The 26,383-nt window shown below is 37.0% G+C and overlaps 1 protein-coding gene across 1 annotated transcript in view; it reads left to right on the top strand.

Annotated features, from left to right (window-relative positions):
• ANGPT1 (angiopoietin 1) overlaps positions 1 to 26,383 on the top strand; it is a gene marked incomplete at both ends in the record, with an annotated part of 165,004 nt that overhangs the window by 67,174 nt on the left and 71,447 nt on the right. The window contains 3 exons of the mRNA XM_082499585.1: positions 9,533 to 9,688; positions 12,695 to 12,816; positions 21,956 to 22,188. Coding sequence (XP_082355711.1) covers positions 9,533 to 9,688; positions 12,695 to 12,816; positions 21,956 to 22,188 — 511 coding nt within the window. The remainder of the gene's footprint in view (positions 1 to 9,532; positions 9,689 to 12,694; positions 12,817 to 21,955; positions 22,189 to 26,383) is intronic.

Raw genomic sequence — 26,383 nt, 5'->3', positions numbered from 1 at the left:
TTGATCCCCATAATCATATCCCAAATCTCACTCCAGCAACTGGGGATGAAGGAGGTTGTATTAGTACACATTTACCTGAAGAAAACCTGTGACTGCTCGCTTTCAAAATCCCCAGAGGAATTCAATGAAAAGAGGGACCAGAATTGTCTTTATACACTTTGGCTGCTCTCATATTTCCTATAAAAAAGGTCTTATCTTTCTATACAATTATTAAAGCCATAAAAGGATATATATCTTGAACTATGCTGTTTCAGATAAACCAAGGCACTTTTATCTTATTGAGTTTAATAGTCTTTTCTGCAAGCTAATTTGAGTACCTGATATTTCATTGTATGGTTTAGTCAACTTCAGATCTTTACATTGCTGCTTCTAAAACAGGGATTTTATAATCTATTTGGTGGAATGAACTCATCCTTAATTTATATATACGTTCATGCATGTGCATATGTATATTGAATACATGACAGTTTCTATCTGAAATTTTTATGCATGTTTCTCATTTTAATTACTATTGGAAGGAAGTATTTGGCAAGACTTTTATTTAGGTATTTTAATTTACTGTTCGCCATGTATTCAAGTAATCAGTTGCCTCAGCACACAAAGAAACCAAATTTTCTGGGGCTGCACATATTTTGGCAGGATCATCTCCCCGCTATGTAGAGTTACACATTCATTATAATGTTGAGAATTATAGGTATGTTTGGAGGCACTTAGAGATTAATGGATATATAGAGAATTTCAGGAATGGAAAGAAAAGGTGTTAGAGTTTGTACTAGTAGTTAACTTTTTATCGTGCTGTGGGAAACCGAAGGTCTTAGTTTACTGCTATAGATAGTTCTGGAAATTTCATTTATTTGTGCCTTAAAATTATAAAGTAATTCCAGCAGAAGATGTATCAATATCATTTTTTAATGTCTGCAGTAAAACTAAGGTAAACAATATCATGTATTCAGAACATCTATCATTAAACCTCTTGTGCCCAGATTATTGTAATAAAAGTTAAGAACCATAAATATAGCCAAACTTTATAGGACACAAATGAATATTTCTGTCTACCTACATTTATAACCCATAATTTAAGGGAGTTATTATGTATACACTCTTGTAAATCTAAGCACATAAATACCGTGTGTGAGAATATATAAGCCCTTGTCTAGATATTAATTGCTGGTAAACTGAAGTAGTTCAGCAGATTTCAGGCTTCTTTTTCTTTGGGTTTGGGGGGAATGGATTTTACAGCACATAGAGTCTTTGCTCTTTGCTATATTAGGTACCAACGGACAAGAACTTCAGTCTTCAGTATAAACTGGAGTCATGGTGTTGAACCTACAAGACATAAAGCAAAATAAAATAATATTTGCCATCATTATGGAAGGGAAAGGAGGAGAAAAGAACTGGGCTCTTGATTAAAATATTCTCATTCTGTGTACTGTAGGTAGGATTCTTTTAAACATTTTTCACTGAATAAGACATGCTGAGGTGAGGGATCTCATCTGCTTACAAACACCTTGGCTGCTCAGGTGCTCTAGCTTGTCAAAGGCTTCACCGAGAGTCAGAAGTTGGTAGCAGCATGCTCTACCCTCCAGCAGACCATGAACCATGCTGTGACAGCAGACAGGTTCTGGTTCCAATTTCCCCTGTGTTTTGAGGTAAAGTTAGCTGCATAAACTCTAATCATGGCCACAAATATCACTTGCCCCACACGTCATCTGTTTTGGACGAGGCAAAACCCCACCATGGTTCAGTCCTTACCAGGTGCCTGTGAAACACCATAGGAAGCTTGAATTATTCCCGGTCACCTAGCAAATTATATGAGTTTATTTTCAGTTTTCCTTACCACTATGTTATTTATAATAGGAGAACACGTATGGAGGATGTGAGTACATAGTGCACAGATCATGAGTTCCGCTGAGTGTTTTAAGACTAGTGGGATGAAGGGAGTGAATGTTTTGTGGGTCTCTACCGGTAAAAGGTAAAAAGAAGTCGTTGCCTGGAACACTGGGGAAGTTTTTTGGTGGCCTGGGGGATCCCCTTGCACTCCTGTAGCTCCATATGTACTGAAATTGCAGTACTTTCAGGGGTTTCAGTGCATCTAAACTTCCCATTCATGCTTTCAAAATAGATCCCAAATTAAGACTGTAGATTATTGGCAGTCATCATCATAATATAATGTCCTCCGTCTTCAGCTGACTTTGAGACTTTGTATCAGGTGCTGATGAAAGGCAGAAGGTTCATCTCCAATGAAGTTACAACCTACACAGGAAAGATAGGCAAATAGTAACAAAAAACATTTAGGATTTCTTCATCAGGGAAGACCTAAGATAGAGAACCTAAGAGCTGAAGGCAGAGCTCATGGCAGTGAATAAAGAGGTTCCCCTTCTGTGATATTTATATATGGCACTACAGAAAGAGGAAACTTGGGCAAAGACTAAAATGTAATGCAGTTGAGACTTAATTTCACAACCCTTCTTGGAAAAGTGTTCTCATACACAGAATACCAACAATACACTCATATGTCATAGTGATGTGTGTAAGAAACCAAGTAGAATTAAAAATAGATTAAGTAATACAATGTTAAAATATTATGCTGCCTCTTACAACACAAATAAAAATTTATATACAGATTCCAAACTATACTATGCTTCCCAGGTTCACTGAAAGTTTAGCTATAAGCTGAGAGTGCAATATAGCAACAGAGCTATTTATGCAGTTTAAGATTATAGTTTTCAAGAACTGTGTGTAATGTAGTGAGAAGATATTTCAGTGGAACTAATTTTGATTATGTTGTATGTCCATCTTCAGGAATGAGCCACAAGGTGTCTAAATATTCTTCTACACAGAAGTTGTTCCAAAATTAGTCATTCTGAAAATTAATCCTGACCAAAAGTATCTTTGCCAAAGAAAATTACTTAATTCCACACTTTAATAGAAAAATATTTTTTAAAATATTCCCCCAGATATTCATTTGTTTAGGGTAAGACCACAGCTGTTGCCTTTTCTACAATTATGCCTTCCCCTTCAGTGTATATTGGGGATGGTTCATGTGTGCAGTCAACTGTATAATCATAAACGAATTTAGTTTATAGAATTAACTGGCTTGGAAAGTTAGATCAAGAAAGAAAAATACGGTTAACATTGTAATAAAATTTGTAAAGGTTAACATTAAACTGGATAATTCTTTGAACCAGAAATATTACTAATCAGTAGAAAATAAGAACATATTGTTCTGATTTACTTGTTACAAGTAGCTTCCTTATGGGACCATTTAATCACATTTGATATGATTCTCAGTTATGCTGCTTATTGATTTTATTAAGCCTTAAGGCTAAAAAACTGAGAGATCTAATATTCATACAAAAGTAATGGAAGTTGACTTTTAAAGTGTTTTGCATGCTTTTTAATAAGTGTAATTAATTACACTGGAACTGACAAATAAGTTTCCTTTATACAGGTTTGGGGGTTTTAGTCTGGAAGCAGGCAAGTTTTTAGAGTGATATAAAACTTTGAAAATAAATTGGAACGATTTCTTGAAGATGCCTTAGTAGAAAGCTCAGATCCAATTATCAGGCTGGTACAGTCAATACTTGGTGTAAGTCAATACACCATCTTTGATATGCTAGATACTTTGTGAGGAACTGAAACTCAACCTCCTTGCTCCCATAAGTTACCATGTATTGGATATTATGCTGTTGCGCAAACCTAAGTGGAGAAGTCTTACGATATCTTGAAACAAAGAACTCTGTGTTCCCCTTATCTTGTCTTGACCGGTGTAGCAAGGATTATTTCTACTCATATTAACGTACGGTGCTTAATAAAAATATTTTGCTTCCAGTTTCCCGAGATTCCAGTGGGATCCCATACAGTGTATTCTTACACCGTCATGATCTCCTATTGCCTATTATATTTTAAGGACTTTACTGCATAACATCACATGGCACAGAGATGCCAAGCCACCGCTCAAACCCGAGTATCCACAAATCGACTGATTTTCAGAAACTGTAGTTTCTAAAGCAGCCTAACAGAAGTAACTTGAGTACAATAGAGCAGTGCCATTTTATAGCTGCAGAGCTGATTGACACTATAATAGTTTCTAAAAAGGTTCTGCAGACTGCACTCCTACTGAGGTATATTCATACATGCAGAAACACCATCAGTGGCCTTCCTCATTTTGCTGAGTTGGTCTATACTGAACAGTTCCTTTTATTTATATTGAGTGTTTTGGTTTTTTTTTTTTTTAATTTGTTGTGGTTTTAATTCGTAAGACTCCTCTTTTTTATTTACTTCCTTTTAAAAGTTTCATTAGGAGATGAGTTTTCCAAACCTCTTCTCAGCCCAGTGGAGATTTTGCTATAGAATTTGATTTCAAATGTTGAGTCTGTGAGCTTAGTTCTAAAGTAAAGTAATAAACAACCTGACAAGAATGAAAGAATAGAACTAGAAAAAATTATAAAGTACCATGTAATCCACTTGATCTTTACCTACAGTATTTTTAAGACCCCCAGTGATAATGTTTTCACTCTTTTCCCACAGAATCCCTATCAGTATTTTATTACTGTACTGTTAGAAAACTTTTCCCCTAACATGAAAAAGTTAAACTTCACTTACAGCAGCTTCATGGGTGTGGAAAACCGATTATTCTCTTTCTTGTTGCAGTTTTGTGTCCTTCTAGTCAGTTATTTTCTTGTTAGCCTTCTTATTAAACTAAACTTTCTTAAGTCTTTCAAGTTTCAAGATTTATGACCATTCTTTGTCTTCTGTACACTCTCCCAAAATAATGTACATTTTTCTTGAATTGCAGCATTCAGAACCGGAGACAAAACTCTTGCAGACACTACTGATGCTGAATGCAGCAGAAAAATTACTTTATGTGTCTTTGGAATAATCTCTTGCATGTGTTATCCCCGATTTCTTCTGACAAAAAGCTGTCTGGTCATCTTTTTGTTTAACTGAAGAGGAAAACTTGTGGCTTTTTTATTTTATTTTTTTTAACAAGCTAAATGATTTTTCTACATTCATATCAAGCTTTTATTTAACTGAGGGTTGCTATAAAATCAAGCTCAACTGCCGTGAGGACAAGTGTCATTAGTATATTGGAAGTCACCAGGACTAGAAATCTCAGCATCAGTCTGCTGGGGCTGAATCGAACGGTGTTGGCTGCTGTGTGCTGAAAATGCAGCTGTAGTTTCATTGGCCACATGCTGAAGAAACAAGTAGTGGTTACTTGTATCTGTGAGCTCCATACATATGAGGATATCTTCACTGTTTATGTACATATATCTTATGCAGGCTATAAATTAAACATACATAATCCACCACCATTTTTTCCTGATGGCAATTTAATTGTGTCTATAAATTATTCTTAATAGTCAGACAGTAAACATGTGAAATGTGAAAGATTCAGGCATTCAAGGATTCAAGAATTTAAGGAAAAGTATCTGTGGTCTGTTTGGAACATTTGGTTTGGAAAAAATAGCCAAATGTTTCAGTTCACAAATGCATATATTCATTTCAGCATGAAATGAGGTAGTTTAGGGGGCTATACACGCTCTGCAAGTCATTGTTTGCTTCTCTGTCAGGAACAGAGTTTGGAAAACCACACTACTGTGATTGAAGGATAAGATATAAAAAAATCTAAGTAAGAAATTAAAAATGATGAGTTGCAAAATTACAGAAATCTATGGAACTGCAGAAAGATGTACAGAATAATGAATTGCACAAGTGTTATGCAAATAATTACTATCATTAAGGTGCAACTGAATAATTAACTTACTTTCTTGCTGCCTTAAGGCTAGAAGCCTGGGTATATTGCATAAAAAAAAAAAAAAAAGACAAAGCAGAGTTTCTGTAGCCAGCTTTCCTCAAAAAAAGGTTGTTTGGTTACTTATAGAGTTTCTGGATTACTTTTCTGGTTCCTTTTAAGATTGAAATCCACAAATATTTCTATATGTTTCATAACCAATGATTTCTCTGTGAAAGATTCATATACTACGTATCCCAACAGGCCTTTCTGTGAGTCCAATTTGTCTGAGTCGTTTAAAGCTCTCAGTTTAGCTTAGCAATGTTGATTTCATAAATTCACTGAAATTATCCTTATGCATCCTGTATGATCTTAATTTAGATGACCAGTTACCCAAGACCTGAGGAAGTTTCTTCTTCAAACAGATAACTTCTGGTCTCCTTTGGTGCAATCTATATTGCAATCCTACTAGGTCTAATTGAAGACAGATTTGGAAAAGTAGTCATCTTCATTGTCTCTTTGATGGTATATCTACAATTTTTTTCTGGCTGATCGGTGCTTTCCTTGTCATGCTTAAAGCCCAGGTAAAGTTGTTCCAAATCAGGTGCAGATTAGCATGTTAACATTTAAGCATTATTCACTGCCTTTCTGTGCCATCCATGTTCATTTTTGCCAATTCCCACTGACCGCATACAGTCAGAAATAGTGGAACAATATATTCTGGTTGGTCTCTACTCCTTGGATCTGTCATACGCGAAGACAGTATCATTCAAATTTCCTGTTTTATCAATATTTTCTCATTGAGAAATAGTTCATAGAAGGTGTTATTTTTTAAAAAAAAAGTTATATTGCTCTTTTTAGTACAGAAAGAAAATAACTTTTCTTGGTGATAATCTCCTTTCTAACTCCTTTGGCTTCTGCAAAAGTCAAACAAATTCTATGGTATTCTCTATCTTTCAACTTCTTTCAGTTTATTCCCACTTTTGTTTGTGTATTTATAAAATACTAATTTCATCAACTGTCACTTTTATATCTGACTCCCCAAGGCAGTTTGTCTGTGTGGGGAGGTATGACCCTGTCTCAGAGAAAAACAAAGAGAGAAGAACTTAACTTCCATTAGTTGTTGTGGTACGGTATTACTATTACGTCTTCAGGTATGCAAAACACGACAAGACAAAACAGCTCTTACACAATATCGCTGGGGCATTGTCTTTCTATTATTCCAAATGATGTGCAATATATGGTTAATGGTAGGGCAGGGAGAGCACTCTATTATTGCTTTAACTTGCATTCCTGTTCTAAAGCGCTGTATGAAAACCTAATGTCATCTGGATATCACAGCAGTCCTTACCATATCATTACATAGGACCAACATTACTTGATCAAAGTAAAAGAAAAAGCTCTTATTTTATTTATAAGCCATCTGCCACAAACCATTATCTTTTACTTAGGCCCTAAGTTACAGTTTCCATTTTAATAGTTCTATTAGTGTTTGGGTGGTTTCTATGAAGATTATTCAATAAACATTGTCCAGAAAAAAGTAGATACTTTTAATGCATAATTCTCTGGAATGTTTATTAAACAGTAACACTGAACCTTCTGACAGTTTTATTTCTGAGAACGTTGTAACGTTATTATGCATTCCACCAGTAATTCTGCATTACTGAAAACTCCTGTGCAATGTAATGAATCTTACCGAAAGCAGATGCAGCTGAATTAATAACAGGTACATCAATGCACTAGAGAAAGTCATATAGTGGGAGGGGTGGGATGGGGGGAAAAGAATGCAGAAAAGACATCTGATTCCCTTTTGCAACAAAAAGTAACTGAAATAAGAATAAACAGTAATACAAGGATTTGAAAATCCAAATGTAAAAAGCAGATTCACCTGAAAAGAATATCTCATCATGCGTTATATATTTACTGTTTAATGCAGAGTCTCCTGGGAAATTGAATTTAACTTAATTATAGGATGAAGGGGTTCTAAAAAATTACTTAAACCCCTAAATGTTCTTGAATTTACTTCTGTGAATAGGTTTCTGCGTGTCACATTTTCTGTGAGGCCACCCTGCAAGGATCCTTTTATCACCTGTTAAATAGATGCTATTCCTCTTAACTAACTACAAAGAAAGCTCAGTCTAAGGTTCAGTACACTTAATACAAAGCCTCCAAAGAGGGAAGGCTTCAGATGAAGCTCAGTGCTTGGCCATAATGAACCTGGTAAATGTCGGTTTCCTGCAATAAAAATAATAGGTGAAATCTTGGCCTATTGAAGTAAATGGGAATTTTGCCATTGATTTTAGCAGGGCCAGTATTGCAACCAATAAATCCACTGAGCAAACTGAAAGAAGCGGGTGAAGGAAGGAAGGGGAATTAATGTAACAGAACACAGAACCTCTACATTATTTCGGTTCTTGTTCTACGCTCCTCTGCCTGAATGAATATCTCCCGATAGTCCTGAGATGTGCTCACAGAAACGATTGTGGCAGTGTACTGAACACCAAATATTTACAAAAACATTTAATGAGTAATTCTGAAACAGGAAGATCAGCTTTGTTGTTATAATGACTCAGTCTCAGATTCAACCAGAGGTTGTTTTAGGGGTGAGTAACCAAGGGCACTTGCCCAAGACTGGATACCATGGGGAGTGTGTTAGACTACAATAATTAAAAGTATGAGTTATCCAATATGCCTCAATCGATGCCTGTGCTCTGCTGTAGCTCATTTTAATACTTACCAGAGTATTCAACAATAAATTTTCCCCACCACTTAAAACACTCTGCAGGTTTCCAGCCCGGGGTTGTTCCCTGGCAATCCAAGAAAAATTTGTTATTGTCTGAAACTGTAGGACATACACTTTGGTTTTGACCATGATGGGTATTAAGTGCTTCTCCAAACTGGGGTAAACAAACTAACAAACAAACAACAACTGTCTTATGCAGAAAATATTTTACATTGTGGCAGTGTTCTTTACCTGTAAAAACATCTTTAAGACTAGTAGGAGGTGCACATAAATGATGAAATCTGTAATAAACCTTTTGTGAGCTCAGCTGTTGTGGCTCATGAGTATGTCTAACAGCAGTTACCCCTAAGCACAGGTATGCTTCTAGATAAGATGAAAGCAGCCCTTCTTATTAAATCGCACTGTGTATCTGACTCCTGCTCCTTTCTTCAGTCTCTAAATCAACTCCATCTGGTTCTTACCATTTAGTTGTGCAGCTTACCTGTCACAATGAAACATGCTTGCTGCTGCAGAAGCAGGTCCGATGTGATTAAAATTATTAGGTAAAACAGTGATTGCTTGAGTCTGGAATCAGCTAACCATAAAAAACATGATCAGCCACAAAATGAAACTGGGGACCAAATCTTCACTGAGTGTAAATTGGCTGGACTCCAGCTGATTTCAGTGGAAGGTGTTGAAAACAATGTTCTGGGCCACCTTTCTTTATGTTAATACTTTATGGAGCACATCAAGCAAGATGCCAGAACAGTGCTTGTACAAGTAAGATGCAATCTCATCATATTGTAGATTAGTTCTGGGTTTATGGTCTACTGTGGCAGGGTGAGGACCTAGGTAGCTAGAAAGGAATGACCCTGCCTGACTCTGTGACTGGAAGGGGCTATCCAGATAGTCCGTGCCCTACCTCAACAGTCACAAGGTCAACTGAGACCTGGGCTCCCCTCGGAAAAGTTGACATTTCCACTTTTGGCAAGAATGTCAGCTATGCACCCTTATGTCACCATAATGCCCAAACAGGTGAAAATACCACAGCTACAACCTTTTCTTTTTTGCAGCTTGAGAACTACATTGTGGAAAACATGAAATCGGAGATGGTGCAGCTGCAGCAGAACGCTGTGCAGAACCACACGGCCACCATGCTCGAGATAGGGACCAGCCTCCTCAGCCAGACAGCAGAGCAGACGAGAAAACTCACGGATGTTGAAACCCAGGTATGTTCCCAGAGGGGTTTTCTAAAAGCTGTTAATTGCAGAGAACTTTTCCCATCCTCTTTCTTTTCTGATGCATCACCACACAAAACATTTCAACACAGGGCTCCAAGAAACATACATTCTGTGTTTATTATTGTCAACAGCGGTGATGAGTGACCCTTGTTTTGTGTCTTTCTTTTGATTTCATTTGGTTAGCATCTTTAGCTGTGTGTGTGTAGGTCAGGCAAGACTGTCCAGGAAACTAAATCAGCATTTGACTTCAAATAAACAGCTCAGCTACCAACTGTGAATGATACAAGTGTCAAGATAAATAACGAGTTTCAGGCTAAAACAGAGCCTTTGGTCTCCATTGTTATTTGCTTCCTTATTATTATGAGAAAATTTGTTTATTTTCCGCAAGATGTTTCCAGTTATTTAAAAAGTAGTGTATGCATGCAGCTTTTAAACTGTGAAGAGAGGGACAAGCATCAGCTTCTTTTGAAAACACTGTGTATTTGTTATTACTGTAAAATTGTATAACATCACATGAATTTAAAGAGCCATCTCCATATGAATCCTAGCACTAAAATCACTTGTGATTGAAGTGACAAGAGTGTCATGGTCATAACACAGAGTACAATTTCATACTGGGTTTAGTGCAAAGATACGTACTATTTTTGCCTTTTGAATTCTTTTATCAGTTTAAGATGCATATTTATTTTCCTTATTTTTGCTGACTTTCTCTTGATCTTCATAGCATGTGGCATATTAGCAGCTGCACTGCATTTGCTGTTCATTTAGGACAGAGGAATTAAAGTATTTCTTTGCTTTGCTTTTTCATAGTAGCATATGTACTTCTTGAAAGACCAATTTTCTTTTCTAATGTCCTTATTCACGTTTGCAATATCATTACCAAGTTATTACATAATCACATTACAGCACACTGAGAAACAACAGTGATTATAAAAGATGGATGCACTGCTTTACACAGGTTCCCTGCACCATTTTTTCTACATCTCAGTTAGTAGCCCAACACTTACTCATAAATGTTGTGATCCAAATCACCACAGTTTCTAAAACATAGTATATTGAGTTATGAAAATGTTGGGGAAAATCTTTAACGCAGTATCAACAGAATATCTAAATAGAAACATAAGAGGTGAAGGCCTACGGACTGTAGTATCATATATTTGGTAAATACAAAGGAGGTGTAGGGACTCTTCTCATATCCTGCCAGACCTACCTAGGTGCCTGTTGAGTACTCATTCACAGTTTCCTCCTTTAAGTAGGTAAGAGACAAAATGCTCATTCCCTCTGTCTCACTCTTCCTTTGAGGAAGCATTTCAAAGTAAAGGTATCACTGACAACTGCACGAAGGAGTGAATGACTTCCTCCTTCTACACATGTTGCTGAAGAATTTAAGGGATGTTTAAGACATCAGTGGGAGTGGTTCTCCCTTGTTGCGGTCCTTGCTCTGACACTCAGCTCAGTGATGGCATTTCCCACCTCCCCTTTTTCAGCAGTGTGAGGAAGTCCCTGGCTTTACTGTTAATCAGAAAAGAGTGGTGCAGGTAGCTCAAGAAAGTGAAGAGACTGCTCTTAGCAGTGATGGAGGCAGCCAGCTGCATGGCAGAGAGGGGGAGGCCTGTAGGATACAAGGAGGAGAAAGGCAGGCCAGGATCTCATGCCTGTAATAAGAAGTACTCATACCAGAGTAAGGAGGAGTCTGAAGGACTGAAGATAAAGACTCCACCTCCTTAAAATCTCGCTCACCCCTCCCAATCCCTGACCCAACCAAGATCCCACTGACTCCCTTTCAGCTTTCTTCTCTACCTGAAGCTCTACTGATGTTTTGTAGGCTGCTTCATAGATGTACCTTCTCTGGAAATCTGTTGGCACTTTCCTGTCTTCTTACCCCTCGCCAACCGTGATGATACACCTTCAATTTCTGCCAGGTCCCTCTGAAACTGTGGTGATGCCTCCTGGCACTTCCAAATGCACCCATCTTAAATAACACAACAGCTGAATACTGATCATTTCCAATTTTCTCAACCTCTGTACCCTTAAAAAAGGACAACTCAAGTTGCTCTGTGAATGTCAACAATTTCAAACAAAAATAAGATAACTGGACTGAGTTTGAGAGTGATTCTGTTTGATTTATGTTCTGTAACAAATTCCGATCGGGCGCGCATGAGAAAATCTTACCATATAATCCTGTGATGGTACTGATAAAAGCCCTTCAGAAAGGTCTGATAGGTTCCCTTAAAGAGGGATCATCTTCAGCTCCAGAAGTGATGGCATCTCGGCTGCTGTGTGTTGCTTTCATTCTTGAAAGCATTCTGTTATTTCCACTTTTGAATTATTTTTATTAGAATCTGTTCTCTTTCATCTGGGTTTCTTTCAGTCTGGTTTACTTAGTAAAACTTGTGCTACTGATACAGACCACCGCTAAAGTGAAAGGCAATTGCATAAAGCAATGTTTAGGATCACAGCCTGCATCTTAAAAATCTGTGTAAGAGTGCAAGTAGTGATAACATAAGTAGACACCAGACTTCTGCCAACACTGCAAAAGAGAGAATTCAGGGGAAAGCTAAAGTAGCGGTTCTATTTACAAAACAGTGGATGCAATACTTTGGCTTCAGCCCAAGTACTCTTGCACTCTTCTGGTTTAAGCATGCTTTGTAGGAATGCTTTCAAGAGTGAAAGCAATAATATTAATTAATGTTAGTTGATTTTTTAGGAATGGAATATTTCTTTCCATTGAAATGAAGCTTATTTGGCAGTAACCTTTTTTTTTTTCTGCCGGCCTAGTATTATTCCACAGTAAACAGGGTGCTGGAATATCAGCTGGCACATATCAGTGTAGCTTGATTGAGTTCATTTCACCAGCTGAGCAGCTGAGGTTAGAAAAGGATTGAGAAACAATATCTGATGAATCATCAAATCAGAATGAAATGGTTACATTATGTTGCTATAACAACATAACCAGGACAATAGAAGCATTAATGTTTTTAATTTATCCTTAAGGTGCTAAATCAAACATCCAGACTTGAAATTCAGCTACTGGAAAATTCGCTGTCAACGTATAAGCTAGAAAAGCAGCTGCTACAACAGACACACGAAATCCTGAAAATTCATGAGAAAAACAGGTAAGAATGAGCAGTAGCTCTCTTACACTCTTCCTCTGTCCATCACAAAGAGGTTTGTGCATACTTTGTTCTAAGCAACTAATGAAACGGAAGAAGCAAATACGGTAAGTGGAAAGCATAGGTAATATTTATGAAATGGCTAAAAGAGCTAGGGTGTGAACTTAGACTGTGTTAGGTCCTGTATAATAAATGCAAGTTGATTTTTATCACTTTTCATGCGCACTGTAAGTTTACATCTTAGTTTGCTTCATGACAACTTAGTCATATGACCACAGCTCCTGCTACTGAAAAGCATATAGATAACTTGTATGAGCACTTTCAAGTAGAAAAATATTAATAATAAATTATGAGATTATCAACTACATTAAAGTGCATAAGAAACAGAAAAACTTCAGTAGTTCATCTTTCTAATTTTAATGGATACCAAGATCTAACATGTAGGAGGATCTCTCTCTCCCTTTGGACTCAATTGTACGTCGCATACCTGGAGCCACGCTCCATTTAAAGAATAAATGAACGATAAACATTTGGGTTTTATATTGAAATTGAAGAAAAAGCTGTTGAGCAGCACTTAACCTTCTAAGCAGTGAAGTGAGAGTCAAGAAGAAGTTCCAGTGTTGTCCCTTTCTGTGCTTCGCAGAAGCACCTCTCTCGGGGACTCAGTACCTGAACTCACTGGATTTGGCAATGCCGTATCTCAGAGAGTGCGTGTGGTGGGTTGACCTTGGCTGGCTGCCAGACACCCACCCAGCTGCTCTCTCACTCCCCCTCATCAGCACGACAGAGGAAGAATATATGGTGAAAACTTGTGGTTGAGATAAAGCCAGGGACATCACTTACCAGTTATTTTCATGGGCAAAAAAAAAAGCTTTATTTATTGCCAATTAATAACAGCATAGCATAGTGAGAATTAAAAACAAAACCCAAAAGACCTTTTCCCCCTCAACTTCACTCCCGACTCTTTTACCACTCCCCTTCTCCCAAGCATGGCGGGGGGATGAGGAATGGCGGTTGTGGTCAGTGCACACCACTTTGCCTCTCCTTCCTCATGCTCTTTCCTTTCTCCAGTGTGGCTGTTTCCCACAGCCTGCAGTCCTTCAGGAAAAGATTGCTCCAATGTGGGCCCTCCACAGGCTGCAGTTTCCTTCTGGGCATCTCCACCTACTCCAGCATGGGGTTCTCCACAGGAAATACCTGCTCCACCGTGGTTTGTCCCATGGGCTGCAGGAGAATCTCTGCTCTGGCACCTCCTTCCCTCCTTGTTTTCTGACCTTGGTGTCTGCAGCATTGCTACTCTCACTTTTTTTCACAGAATCACAGAATCACGGAGTTTCAGAGTTGGAAGGGACCTCTAGAGATCATCTAGTCCAACTCCCCTGCCAAAGCAGGATTGCCAGAGCACATTACTCAGGACTGCATCCAGGCGGGTCTGGAAAATCTCCAGAGAAGGGCACTCCACAACCTCCCTGGGCAGCCTGTGCCAGTGCTCTGTCACCCTCACCGTAAAGAAGTTTTTCCGTGTATTTGAACGGAACTTCCTGTGTTCTAACTTGTGCCCATTACCCCTCGTCCTGTCACTGGGAACCATTGAAAAGAGCCTGGCTCCATCCTCCTTCAACCCACCCTTTAGATACTTGTACGCCATAATAAGGTCTCCCCTCAGCCTTCTCTTCTCCAGGCTAAAGAGTCCCAGCTCTCTCAGCCTTTCCTCATAAGGCAGATGCTCCAAGCCCTTAATCATTTTAGTTGCTCTTCACTGGACTCGCTCCAGCAGTTCCCTGTCCCTCACTCCTCACTCCTCCCTCCCTTCCCTCACTCCTCACACTGTCCTGTGCTGTTTTTAGCCATTCTTAAATATGTTTTCCCTAAGGCGCAACCATCTTGCATCTGTCTACATTAGACATTGAAATAAGGCAAACAGCTTTAAAAGTGAGGTGGTTACTGGAGCGTCCTGAACAAGCTTTACTGGACTGTTTCAGTTGAGATCAGACAGTTTGCCAAAAAAGGCAGTGTGACTCCAGTGCTGCTGGACAGGAATCAGCAACTGAGGTAGAAAGACCTTGCCCAGGGTTATACGTAAGGAAGACTAGCACCAAAATGGTCAAGGAGCTACTGGGAAAAGAAGACAAAGAACTAGATAAAGATGAGAAATAGAAAATATTGTTACAAAGAAATGTGTTTGCTAAATGTGTCTAGTTGCAAAGCTGGCCAAAGAGTATACCATTATCACTACTGGTTATGAAAACGAATTTTATGTATTTAATCTAACAACTGTTTATAGCCAGTAATTCCAGCAAATGTTATTCTGGAGACATTGGATTTCACTGAAAACTCTTGAATTCCACAGATTTTCCTTGACCAATTGGAAATATGAATAGATTAGTGTGGGATTAACTTTTACTTCAGCCATCTAAAAATCAAGTAATTCACCTAAACTGCATATGTAGGCTCTCCCCATAGTCCATGGAGAGAGTAAGCAAGTGCAGGAGGCAATTAATTCTACATATTTTACAAACCTATTTCAATTTATGATTAACCCAAGCATTAATTAAGTATATAAATACTTGCATTTTTATCTGCTACAGTCTGGTTAGCAACAAAATTTTATTGGCTGCTCAAAAGACTGAATCTTGTGTACTTAACAATCTGAATTTATTTATTTATGTTAGCAATGTGTCAGGGTGTAAAGCCTTCATGTCATTAAACAAATAAGTTTTACTTAAGTTGACCTTTGACTTGGTTGATGTTATGATGAAATGGTCTGTGCCATGACAAAATAGTCTGCCTTGATTTTTCAGAAGAAAAGGAAGGGTGTGTTAAAAAGCACATTTTATACCCAATTGTTTCTCTCAGAAGTATACTTGTACGTGGATAAATGAAAAAGCACACGGTGTTTCATCTTGTAATGAAGCAAGAGCCTGGCATACACTTTCCAGGTTCTGTTACTCTCTCCTTGGGAGCGATAAAATTAGGGAGAGGGCAGTGTTATGATTGCACTAAAATATGGATCATCAGCTCCCGTATCGTCATCTACTCATAACAAAGAGCTGTGTAATCCCAGCCTTGTAGGTTGTGATCCTGAAACCAATTACACGTGTTTTCAGGTTCACTATGGGACAAACCTCAGTGATCTCAGCAGATACGAGGTTTCTGGACATGCCAATGATTTTGGCTTGCTTAACTTTAAGCAGTGCTTATAGATTATCCATCAGGCTATGTTCAGTACTTGTTTGCAGTTAAAATGTGTTCATCTCTCTCCTTATCATTTACACCTCAACAAAACAGAGAAAACAATTCCTTTTGTCTGCGTTGCCTACATGGAATGTAAGCTTTCTTTGGAAGGGGCCTTTCTTTTGCAGTAGGTGTACACCACAGTGGGAACGAGTGTAGGGACTATTATAATCACAAAAATAATCAAAACATATGGTGTACTGTGGGCAGATCATTTCTTTCTCTGTGCTAAAATTTTGTCTATATAAAATAAAAATAATGATCTTAATGACATTCAAAGAACTGTATTTTGGATAGAAGTAATGCAAAATCTTATAGTAATAGTAACTACAGTGACTTGTCTATTATCCTTAAATAAAATGAAAACTGCACATCAACAGGGGACCAATGCATGTTCTTTAGAATAGAAATATATCTATTCTTGGCCTCTCTCTTTACTTCCTGCCTCTGCTGGGAAGAGTGTCCAATTTTCTTCCTTTATCCCACTGAAGTGAAAGATATTCCAGGGCATAAGTAGAGTCACATTTGCCCCAGAATCATGTTTCTATTGAGTACTCTCATGCCATAAATAATTTAGTTTTGTGGGTTCCCATCCACTATAATGTAAATGGTGGTTTCTTCCATTGCCATTTCTTCTCCCACAAGAACTTTCTAAAAACTATTTTGATTTATTCTTGAAAGATTTCCCTGCTTAAGTGCCTTTATGGCCCCCTTTTTTTTTTTTTCCCCAGAGTGTACCAGCTGCCTTTGTGCTATTTGTTTCAATATGCAAGTGTGAACACAACTTTTTATTTACTCAAATGAAACAAATGAGGACAAAATGTAATGAAATTCTGGATCTTCCAGCAATAAATAGTGGAAGTGAAATTTAAACATAAAATCCAGCTTCAATTTGGAGACAATCAAACTAGATTAGATTAACACATTCAGTACAAGAATTGTATCCTATGAAAGGCAAAGGCTCGGGAATGATTCTTGAATTTCCATCTGACTGTGTCACAGATGAGGAAATAGAACATGTCTACTTGCAGGTTTCACATATAATAAAAAGACAAATCCAGACTTTTCACTTCACTTTTGTGATTTCAATGGAATTATGTTGTCACTGGTATAAAAAATAGGCTTAATGATGCTAAGTGACCAATTACTTTACTGGTCTTGAGAAATATGGCAACATATTTTTTACATTTCCTTAAACTGATCAGACAATATCAGACCAGCAAAGTAAGTATGAGCACCTAACAACATAGGGAAAATTTCACTCATGTAACAGCAAGTACAAAGAAGCTGTCTCAATGAGAAAATACCATTCTTGCACTGAAAAGTATGCATTTGAATCCTCTACCTGTTTGTCTTCCCACACATACATAATACAAGAAAATCACATGTATACAAAGAATTTTTTTCTAGTGTGACGTTACTTGTCTTTATTGAATAGTTTGACAATGTAAATGTTTTTATCTGTATTTTTAATAACTTCAGATTTTTTAAAGATTATTTTAATGCAAAAGATGTCCATCTCTAAGATCTGGCCTATATCCTGTTCTCAAATGTCTAAACTGAGGCCTCCAAAAACAAAGATAAAAAAAAAAATCTCTTAAACTGCCATGGTCTGGAATGGATTAGTGAATAAACTACCTACCTTATAAGGCAGATTGTCTAAACCAGACTTTCCTTCCTCCCCAGAGAGCTACTAGAGTGCTTTCTATATGTTCTACTTCATCACCTTTCAAAATGACAGCAGCTTTCACTGGAAGTCATTCTTTGACTTCTGCATGGGCCTTCTACCCTCTCCAGCGTTATCAGAGGGCTTTTTCTGAATCAGCTGGACACAGCACAGTTGCAGCAAGGCATCCCACTGGCTTGCTTCCTGACAAAGTTAACACATCATTTGTATGGTTGAAAATAGATTCCTAGTCTCGCCAAGATCAGTAGGTTAGACATTGAGACATGGTTAACCTTTAGGAAAATTAAGTTCGTCTGGATTTGGGAGCTGGGGTGGTGGTGGTGCTTGTTTTAATTTAATTGTCTTCTAGATAATGACTCCAAAGAGTCATTGTCCAATGGATAATATTGGTATTTATCCATGTTAACAACAACATTTGTTTTTTCACAACTTCATTCTGTTCCCCAAATGCTTGATTTGTTTCCCCAGACTGAAGGCTACAATTTCAAAAACTACACGTACATATGTGTATGTGCATGTGTACACATATACAAGTATATACATGATGCTTCTAGTGAATGGTGATTTATTTTTACTGTGAGTATTGTAGTTCCCTTGACTGCTTCATTTGTTTAGGTCAGTAATGTTTTCAAACATATAGGAAATGTATAGGAATTTCAAATATACAGCAAAAATATACAGTAAACTTACTGTAAAATAGAGCCAGTCATTATGTAATGACCATAACATTTTACTGGGAAGTGTTATAAAATAACGTTATATAACAATTTCAGTTAACCTTTACAGATTGCTTGATTAATTGGTATAGAGACAGATGCCTTTTTTTTTTTAATATTTTATGTCAGCAATAGTCATTAATGAAAACTAGTAGAAATATTTTCATGTTAACTGTCTTCACAATGCCCCTTCAAAGAACTGAAAAAATACCTTTACCAAGCACTCAGAAAAGTCATTTCTTCATGATATTTGTCTGTTAGAAATTGTCTGATGTCAGAAGGAAAAAACAGAGAACGAGTGGTCTCGCAATTATTAAAACAAAATATCTAAATATCTTTGTAATTGGTTTCAACCTGTTTCAAGACTTTTTTATAAAGTTTCTTGCACTTTTTTTTTTATTTTAATGAGCTATAATAAATATGAATGTAACAGAACAAATGAAAAATTCTGGCCACATTAGAGTCAAAGGACACAAAAGCAGCTTTTCTCATGCTGTTTAAGGATTTTGGAACAGGCCAGTGTAGAAATCCCCAATCTATGTGAAATTTTTGCTTTTATTCATTTGGACCTTTGACCAAAGGTTTCTCATTGGTTCTTAGTAAAACAAAATGAATGTTTTGGATTTCTCCCTAGAATACAGGGAGGGGTCCTATCCTCAGGACTTATTCTTATCTGTTGTTGTAGATTTATGGATATAGACAGATCATTGTATAAATGCATATGCATTCCTTAAAATAGTTTAGTTTTGCAGTTTATAATAACAGGGCTTTTAATCTGCATAGAAAACTGTAAAGGAACCAAGTGCTGTGACACTCCCATCTTTCTACCACATGTTGTTGACACACTACTCATAAATATTAGGATGTATTATTACTAAAGCCGTAAAACATCTGCTTGCTGTCTGTGTCTGTAGATGCCAAACTGGGAAGCCCTAAACATTCTTACTTCTTGCTTGACATGGCCGGTGTTGCTACAAATAAGACTGTCATCACCATGGGTTCATTTACTATGGTCTTAGGCTTTGGTGGGAAACAAATAATGCAATGCACAAACTGTCGCTCTCAAAGACCAGGAAAGGCCTTTACACGAATCCATTCAGATATGGAAGTCATTCAGATGTGAACATGTAAATAAGATGTTGTGGAATTAGGGAAATTCCCTGTACAGTACTAGGATAAGGACATAGATCAAGGGAACTTTTTTTTACCTTTACTTACCATTTAACTATAAAGCAATATTCTGGCTCAAGAATGACATCTTCTCTTACATTGACAATACACAACATTTTCGATGGGCTGTAAGATGTCCGACTGGGATGCGGCCACACCTAGCATGCATTCTATCACAGGCTGCACCCAGGGCCCACCTTGTTCCTTTCCAAAGCACACTGATATAACTTATAGTCTGTCAGAAAAGTTAAAATCTAGAGTCAAAATGAATATTTCAATAATTTCCATGAAAAAGTTGACAGAACTGATAAAATTCACAGAGAATATTTTTTTATTTTGTTGAACACTATTTTATGAGAAAAAAACAGTTCCATCAGAACATTTTCAACCATTTCTGCCTAACTAAACTAATTAGTCTGACCTTCTGCATAACGAAGCTTAAAGAGTTCTGCATAAATATTCTCCAAAAAATCCATATGAGTGTAGAGCATAAAGGCATTGTGTTTGATGTTAGAGTTCAAGTGATGAAAAAAATAATCTACAGGTCTGGTAAGGTGCTAAAATACTTTATTGTCTTTGGCTTCAAAATCCGTACTTTGTTTCAGATTGAAACTTTCTATCATCTGAATCCAGTCCACTGAATCTTGTTACGCTTTCATTACTAATTAATGAACCTTTAAGAATGAGGTATCATGTTTCCTTTTGCATTTGAGACCCCACAGAAAAGTGTTTTCCCTTCCCATCTTTTCTTTCTCCTCCCTTTACCCAGATCTTTCTGGTTTTCACAGAACTAGATATGTTGATAATCCAAAGTATATTTTCTTCAGTATTTTTCTAAGAAGTCCTACATTTATAACATTTCAGAAAAAGAGATTTGCTGCTTGGTTCCTTTTATTTAAAAAAAAAAAAGTAAAAAAAAAAGAAAAAGAAGAAAAAGTTTTATATTACTCTAGCTTGTACAGCAAATCCAGGGCCTGAATTTAATCTTTGAATTGTTATCATTTGTAACAGCTCATATTAAGGCACTGTGATATCTAGTAGAAGCAACTCCATATGGATTTAATTACATTCTTCAGTTAGGTTAAATGACCTGAAATTATGCAGGCATTTTGCCACTGATCTATTATCCAGAAGTAAAAACAAAGGTGGGGGGAGAGTGCAAATAAATAAAACCTAAGACTGACTTGAACAGGAAGCAGTTTGTTGGCAAGTTGGTAACCACCAGTTGGTTTATGGGCATGAGAAACACCTCTTTTGGCATATACAGTAGAATTACTGAACAGAAAGTAGCAGAGGGATTGAATTAGTTTCTTTATCTATTATTAATAAAATCTTTCTGCTAAACTCCCACCACAGCATCAAAGCACTGGCCTGAAAAAAGTTATTGTTCACCGTTGGCAGATATTAGCTGTCCTTTATGTCTACAACTCCCCTATGCTTCTAGATATAATCTGACATGCCTTTGATCTCTGTAAATTGTACACTTCTGACTCAGGACAGAGGGTACTAGAAAAAGAATTTTAGTCAGGAGAAAGTGTTTCCACATATGTGCAAAATTATTCATAAAAATTGATGTAAGCAGGTCACATAGTATGACACCCTACGGTTTTCTGTCTGAGGAGAATTTTGTGAAATCACAAAAGGCATGGGGAGTGGAATACATATGTGGACTCAAGGAAAACAAGGGAATCCTCCCTTAAATTGCAAACTTCTGATTTATCTTTTGGGGAAACAGTAGTATTCTTAATGTGAAAGCAGATACCACCCACCTGGCGCACAATTCCTTTCCCAGCTTCACAGATCACATCAGATGGTGAATTCACTATTTTTGCGAGTTCCCTATCCCTTGATGGTACTCCAGAGCTCCTAATGCTTTTCTTCCATTCAGTGGTAAGGCCCTTCACAAATTCTTCCTTAGTTTACCCCTGATTTTTGTCTCTTATCATATTGACCAATCCATGCTACCAGTGATGTCCTCTGCAATGCCTTGTTCTTCTCCCTCCTTTGCCTACCTTTGGCTTTTCTGCCTGAACTTCTATATACAAATGCGTTACTGGCTTGTGCATTTGGATGGGTGTAACAACTAGATACAAAGTTCCATGCAATTTACTCTAAGCACTACAGCATGCAAATATCACAAAACGGAACCTTAAAGAGCAATTACATTTGGCTGCTTGATAGAGGAATCAATGGACTGAATTAGTAGATATGACATTTTTAGAATAAGTGATTTATGTACTGAATTCTATGGTGAAAAATAAAATAATTCTGTTTTCTGTATTAATAAATATGTTGGCATGAAATAATATCTACTAATTGTTTTATTTCATTTTAGTTTACTTGAGCACAGAATTTTAGAAATGGAAGAAAGGCATAAAGAGGAGCTGGACACTTTGAAGGAGGAAAAAGAGAACCTACAAAGCTTGGTCACACGACAAAGCTACATAATCCAGGAACTAGAGAGGCAGTTAAACAAGGCAACAAGCAATAACAGTGTCCTGCAGAAACAGCAGCTTGAATTGATGGATACAGTTCACACTCTAATCACCCTCTGTTCCAAGGAAGGAGGTAAGAAAGTAGCATTACAAAACATTAGAAATGCTAAGAAATTTCTTCTGAAGTAAATCCTGAAATTTGGAAAGGCAGAATTTAATGAGCTTATTCCAACAAAGAACATGACGATATAATTGAGGACAAAAGAGCTGATGAGAACCCATAAATGAAATAAGGTTCAGACAGGGCTGAGGCTGACCCCTGTACTAATGGCCATTTTTGATTTTTTTAGTTTAACATCATTATATGGTTATACCTTGATCATAGCTGATGTAGGCCATAATTCCATTGACTTCCCAGTAGCAATACTGATTTTTTCCTTTGAGCATCTCTGTCCTTCTACTGGGAGTAATCCAAACAACAGTGGATGTTAATTTTGTAGATGACTGTATCTAATTTACTCTAGACTTCCTTTCCAGTCATTGGAGAGAACAGGGTACGAAATGAAGGAAAGTAACCCAGAACTTCACACATATATATGGGTTATAATGTTGATGAACTTGGATATCGGCACTTATGGTGCTGTAGACATCCAAAAGAATAATCTCTTCTCTTGAATGAGATTTTATTTATAATAAGGGATCATTTTTCTTCCTTCTGCCTTGCTGGATTTTTCTGTTTGTTTCTGGGTGCATTGGGCACACTACAAACACAAAAGAGAAATAACATCTTTTGAAAGAAGGGGTTGACAAAGACTCTAGGAGAATTCTCCTCAAGTCAGTCTTAGTAAACAGGTTTCTTAGAGACACTGAGAAAGAAATTCAGGTAGGATTTCGATTTTCAAGTGCTAAAGACACTGCAGAATGTCTCTGGAAAGAAATCCCTTTCATCAGAACTGGTCAAGGGAGATGGCTGAATGGAGACCACTGTAAAGGACAGAAATGGGACACTGGAAAGAACAAATTAGTAAGTGCGGAAAACAAGGCAAAGTCATACAGAAGAGGGAAGAAGAAAAGGGAGGATATAAGAGAAAAGGCGTATGCTAAGAATAACAGCTAAAAGGGTATTAACAGCTGTGCCTGGTATGGTTTGAAGAGGGTTAAAAATACTGCAGGAAATAAAGTTGAGGAAAGAAAATAATATCCATCTGGGAAGAAGCCATCAAACCCCATCTGAGAAAGGGTACAGGGTAAGCCGAGAGAGAAACTGTAGCTGTGCAAACTGTGCTAGTCATTCAGTGAGTGTGGAAGTATGGATGAAAGAGGTCTGTGCAAGGTTAAGTACCAGCAGTCTGAAGAGCCCAGCATATTTGCTCATTGTAATTCTAGAGCTCTAAGCGCCATAAATTATCTAAAAACCAAAAAGCAAAAAACAAACAAAACCCACAAAAACCACCCCCAGCCCCCCCGGTCAAAACCTTGTCACCTGCATCATTTTTCAATATGCTCTTTAAGAGGCAGAAGGACATATTAGATCATTCAAACTATTCCGCTCGAGGCAGTGTGGGTTTTCTCTCTACTATATATTCCCATGCAACTTGTGTGGCTTAAATCCGAACTGCTCCAGTGACGAGGATTACATCTCTTCCTTTGGAAGTGTTGCATGCTTGGGCCCGTGTTGATAGACTACTTTTTTTTTTTTTTAAAAATCTTTCCTTTTCCCCCTCATGTTCATTCTAAATATTCCCTTCTGCTTATTCTGTTATACTGTTCCCCTGCATTTTGAATTAAATAACATCCTTCATAGTAGGCTGTTCTCATATCAGTAGAGAAACATTGTGATGCAATGCAAATCCTTTATTATGTTTTATGGTCTTTTGGCAAAGAAACCTGGCAAAGCTGTGTTCAGAGTGTTCTAATAGAGCTCAGGAGTACTTTAAAATTAATATCAAAATGAAAGATATATTATTCTCATACAGAGATATACTGCAAGCTCTTTTTAAGGTTACAAACAAATTTTCTAATAATTATGATTTTGATTCAAAGAAAATAAAACAAACAAACCAACATTTTTCCTAAACTTATTTTCCTCAGCTGCTTATAAAAATTTTGAGTGAGGATTACAGAAGTGAATGTTTAAAATTGGGCTCCTGGGTACAAATTCAGGTGCCTGAAAACCTGAATTTTCAGCAGTTGGTTTTTTTTTTTACTTCTGAGGAACTGTGGAAACAAAAGATGCCCAGCACAGTTAAATGCCTAAATATAATTTTAATAGCCTGACTCAAACTCTTGATTTTGGACCTTTTGCGTATTAATATGTTTGGAATGTTCCTTGGATACCTTTTTTATTTAAAGAGAATAATTTAAAGAGAAATAGTTGCAGAAATGTCTCCACTTACTACCTGTTTAAGCCTAGCTGACCAACATTTTTGCTAAGTACATTTACAGCTGAACAAGGAGCCAGAGAGCTTAAGTTAAAATAATAATATTATCCTGGAGCACAGGACCACTCTAATGAAGGCTGAATGCTGAAGCATTTGGTTGTACCAAAAAATAATACCAGCTTCAGTCTGTGCAAATAGATGCTGAAGAAAGTATGCACACTGGAAGTTCAACTGGAGCTACTCTACTACTCTAAATTAACACAAAAATATGAAGTTTAGATAGTCTTACACAAGTCCTTATGCATGCACTAATGTTCAAAACATAAAATATGCTGTGAGAACTGGTGTTTATTTGGAGATAGAGAATAACAAAATGTGATACATAAATCAGTGACACCACTTCTGTCTTAATACTTTGGTAAACTTCAGTCATCTAATTTCATAAGGGATATAGCACAAATGGAAATGGTCCAGAAAAGAATAGGACAATGGAAATAATTAGAAACCTGGAATGATTTCCATATGAGGAAAGAGAGAGCTGTAACATAGAGAACTATTAGATGGGAAAGAAGGTATGTGGGATGCTATTATGGGAGCATGCAAAATAACTAATGGTAGGGAGAAAAGGAACAGCCAATAACACTGAGATATATTTTCCACTGGTAAAAGATAGTACTTGATTAAGTAAAGGTTGCTAGATATCATTGAGATTGATAAAGATTTTTTAATTATTAGAAAGTTGAAGAGCTGGCAAAGGATGGATCACCTTAAATACTTCAGGCTTTTAACTAGGCACGCTCATCTTTGAAAGCAAGCACAACCTAAGTGAGGCATCAGGTCTAGAAAGCCAGATTGTCAAAGATAAGTAATTCCTAAGGATGAAGAGTTGAGAAAAATTGCAAAGTCTAAACCCTGCAGCATTTTGAGAATGGTTTTAAGTACTATTGTTGGGTTTTCAACCACAAATTAAAAATGTAAGTAGATATATTTGATATTACATGTACATGTATATATTTTTAAAAACTATCATCAGTATCAAGAATCTAAAAATCTCCCCAAAGAGAAGTCACAGATGGGAAAATTATGTTCTTCATTGTTTTCATGATTTTCCAATTTGTGAAACTGAAACTGGTAATTTAAAAACTATTTTTTTTATAAAATAATAATAATAATAATACAGCTAAAAAAATTTCATCTGAAACCAAGCTGCTGATAACCATTGTTTTTTGGTTACAAAATATCCGATAAATTTCCTCCAGTAATGACATAATCATATCAGGAGATTTATTTTTAGATTCATTTAAATAAGTTGGGAAACTTTCAGAAGTTTGCCTGCTAGGAGCCTGCGAATAATATAGCTGAACAGTGTAGAGATACAGGGCTGAACAGAAACTGCTTTTGTTTAGTTTTACGCTCTGAGAAGCTTAGCTACCATAGTCCTTAGTACTGAATGACAACCCTAAGAAATCTGCTATGGTACTTCCACCATGGCTAGACAAACTTTCAGAGAACTTCTGAAGGATATAAAGGCAAATAAGGAAGAGAGAAAAAAAGTAAAAGACACACAAAGAATAAATTTTTAAAATATAGATGGACCTAAATACAAAATCCAGATCCCACTTGCAGTGTCATTTTTGGTACAGACCAGTTTTGGGATAAGGGCCACCTGTAAAACTTGGAATTGTTTGTGAGTTTGGTTTCCAAAATACCACCCACCTCTGTCCCAGTGTGAGTGATTCTCGGATTTCAGTTGCATATAATCCTTAAAATAGACACTCCAATAGGTCACAAAGCCTACAGAGAGTCAAATATATGCAGGATACCATGGGGACTCACATGTCTCCATTTTGGCCTGTGTCTGTGGCAAAACAGATTTGTCACATTGTTTATGTATTTTTAGGCAGGAGCAACAAACTTCACACTGGCTGCCAATAAATTTCTAAACAA

This window comes from Vanellus vanellus (genome assembly GCF_965231255.1).
Source record: "Vanellus vanellus genome assembly, chromosome: 2".
NCBI lineage: Eukaryota > Metazoa > Chordata > Aves > Charadriiformes > Charadriidae > Vanellus > Vanellus vanellus.
This window is presented reverse-complemented; position numbering and strand designations above follow the sequence as displayed.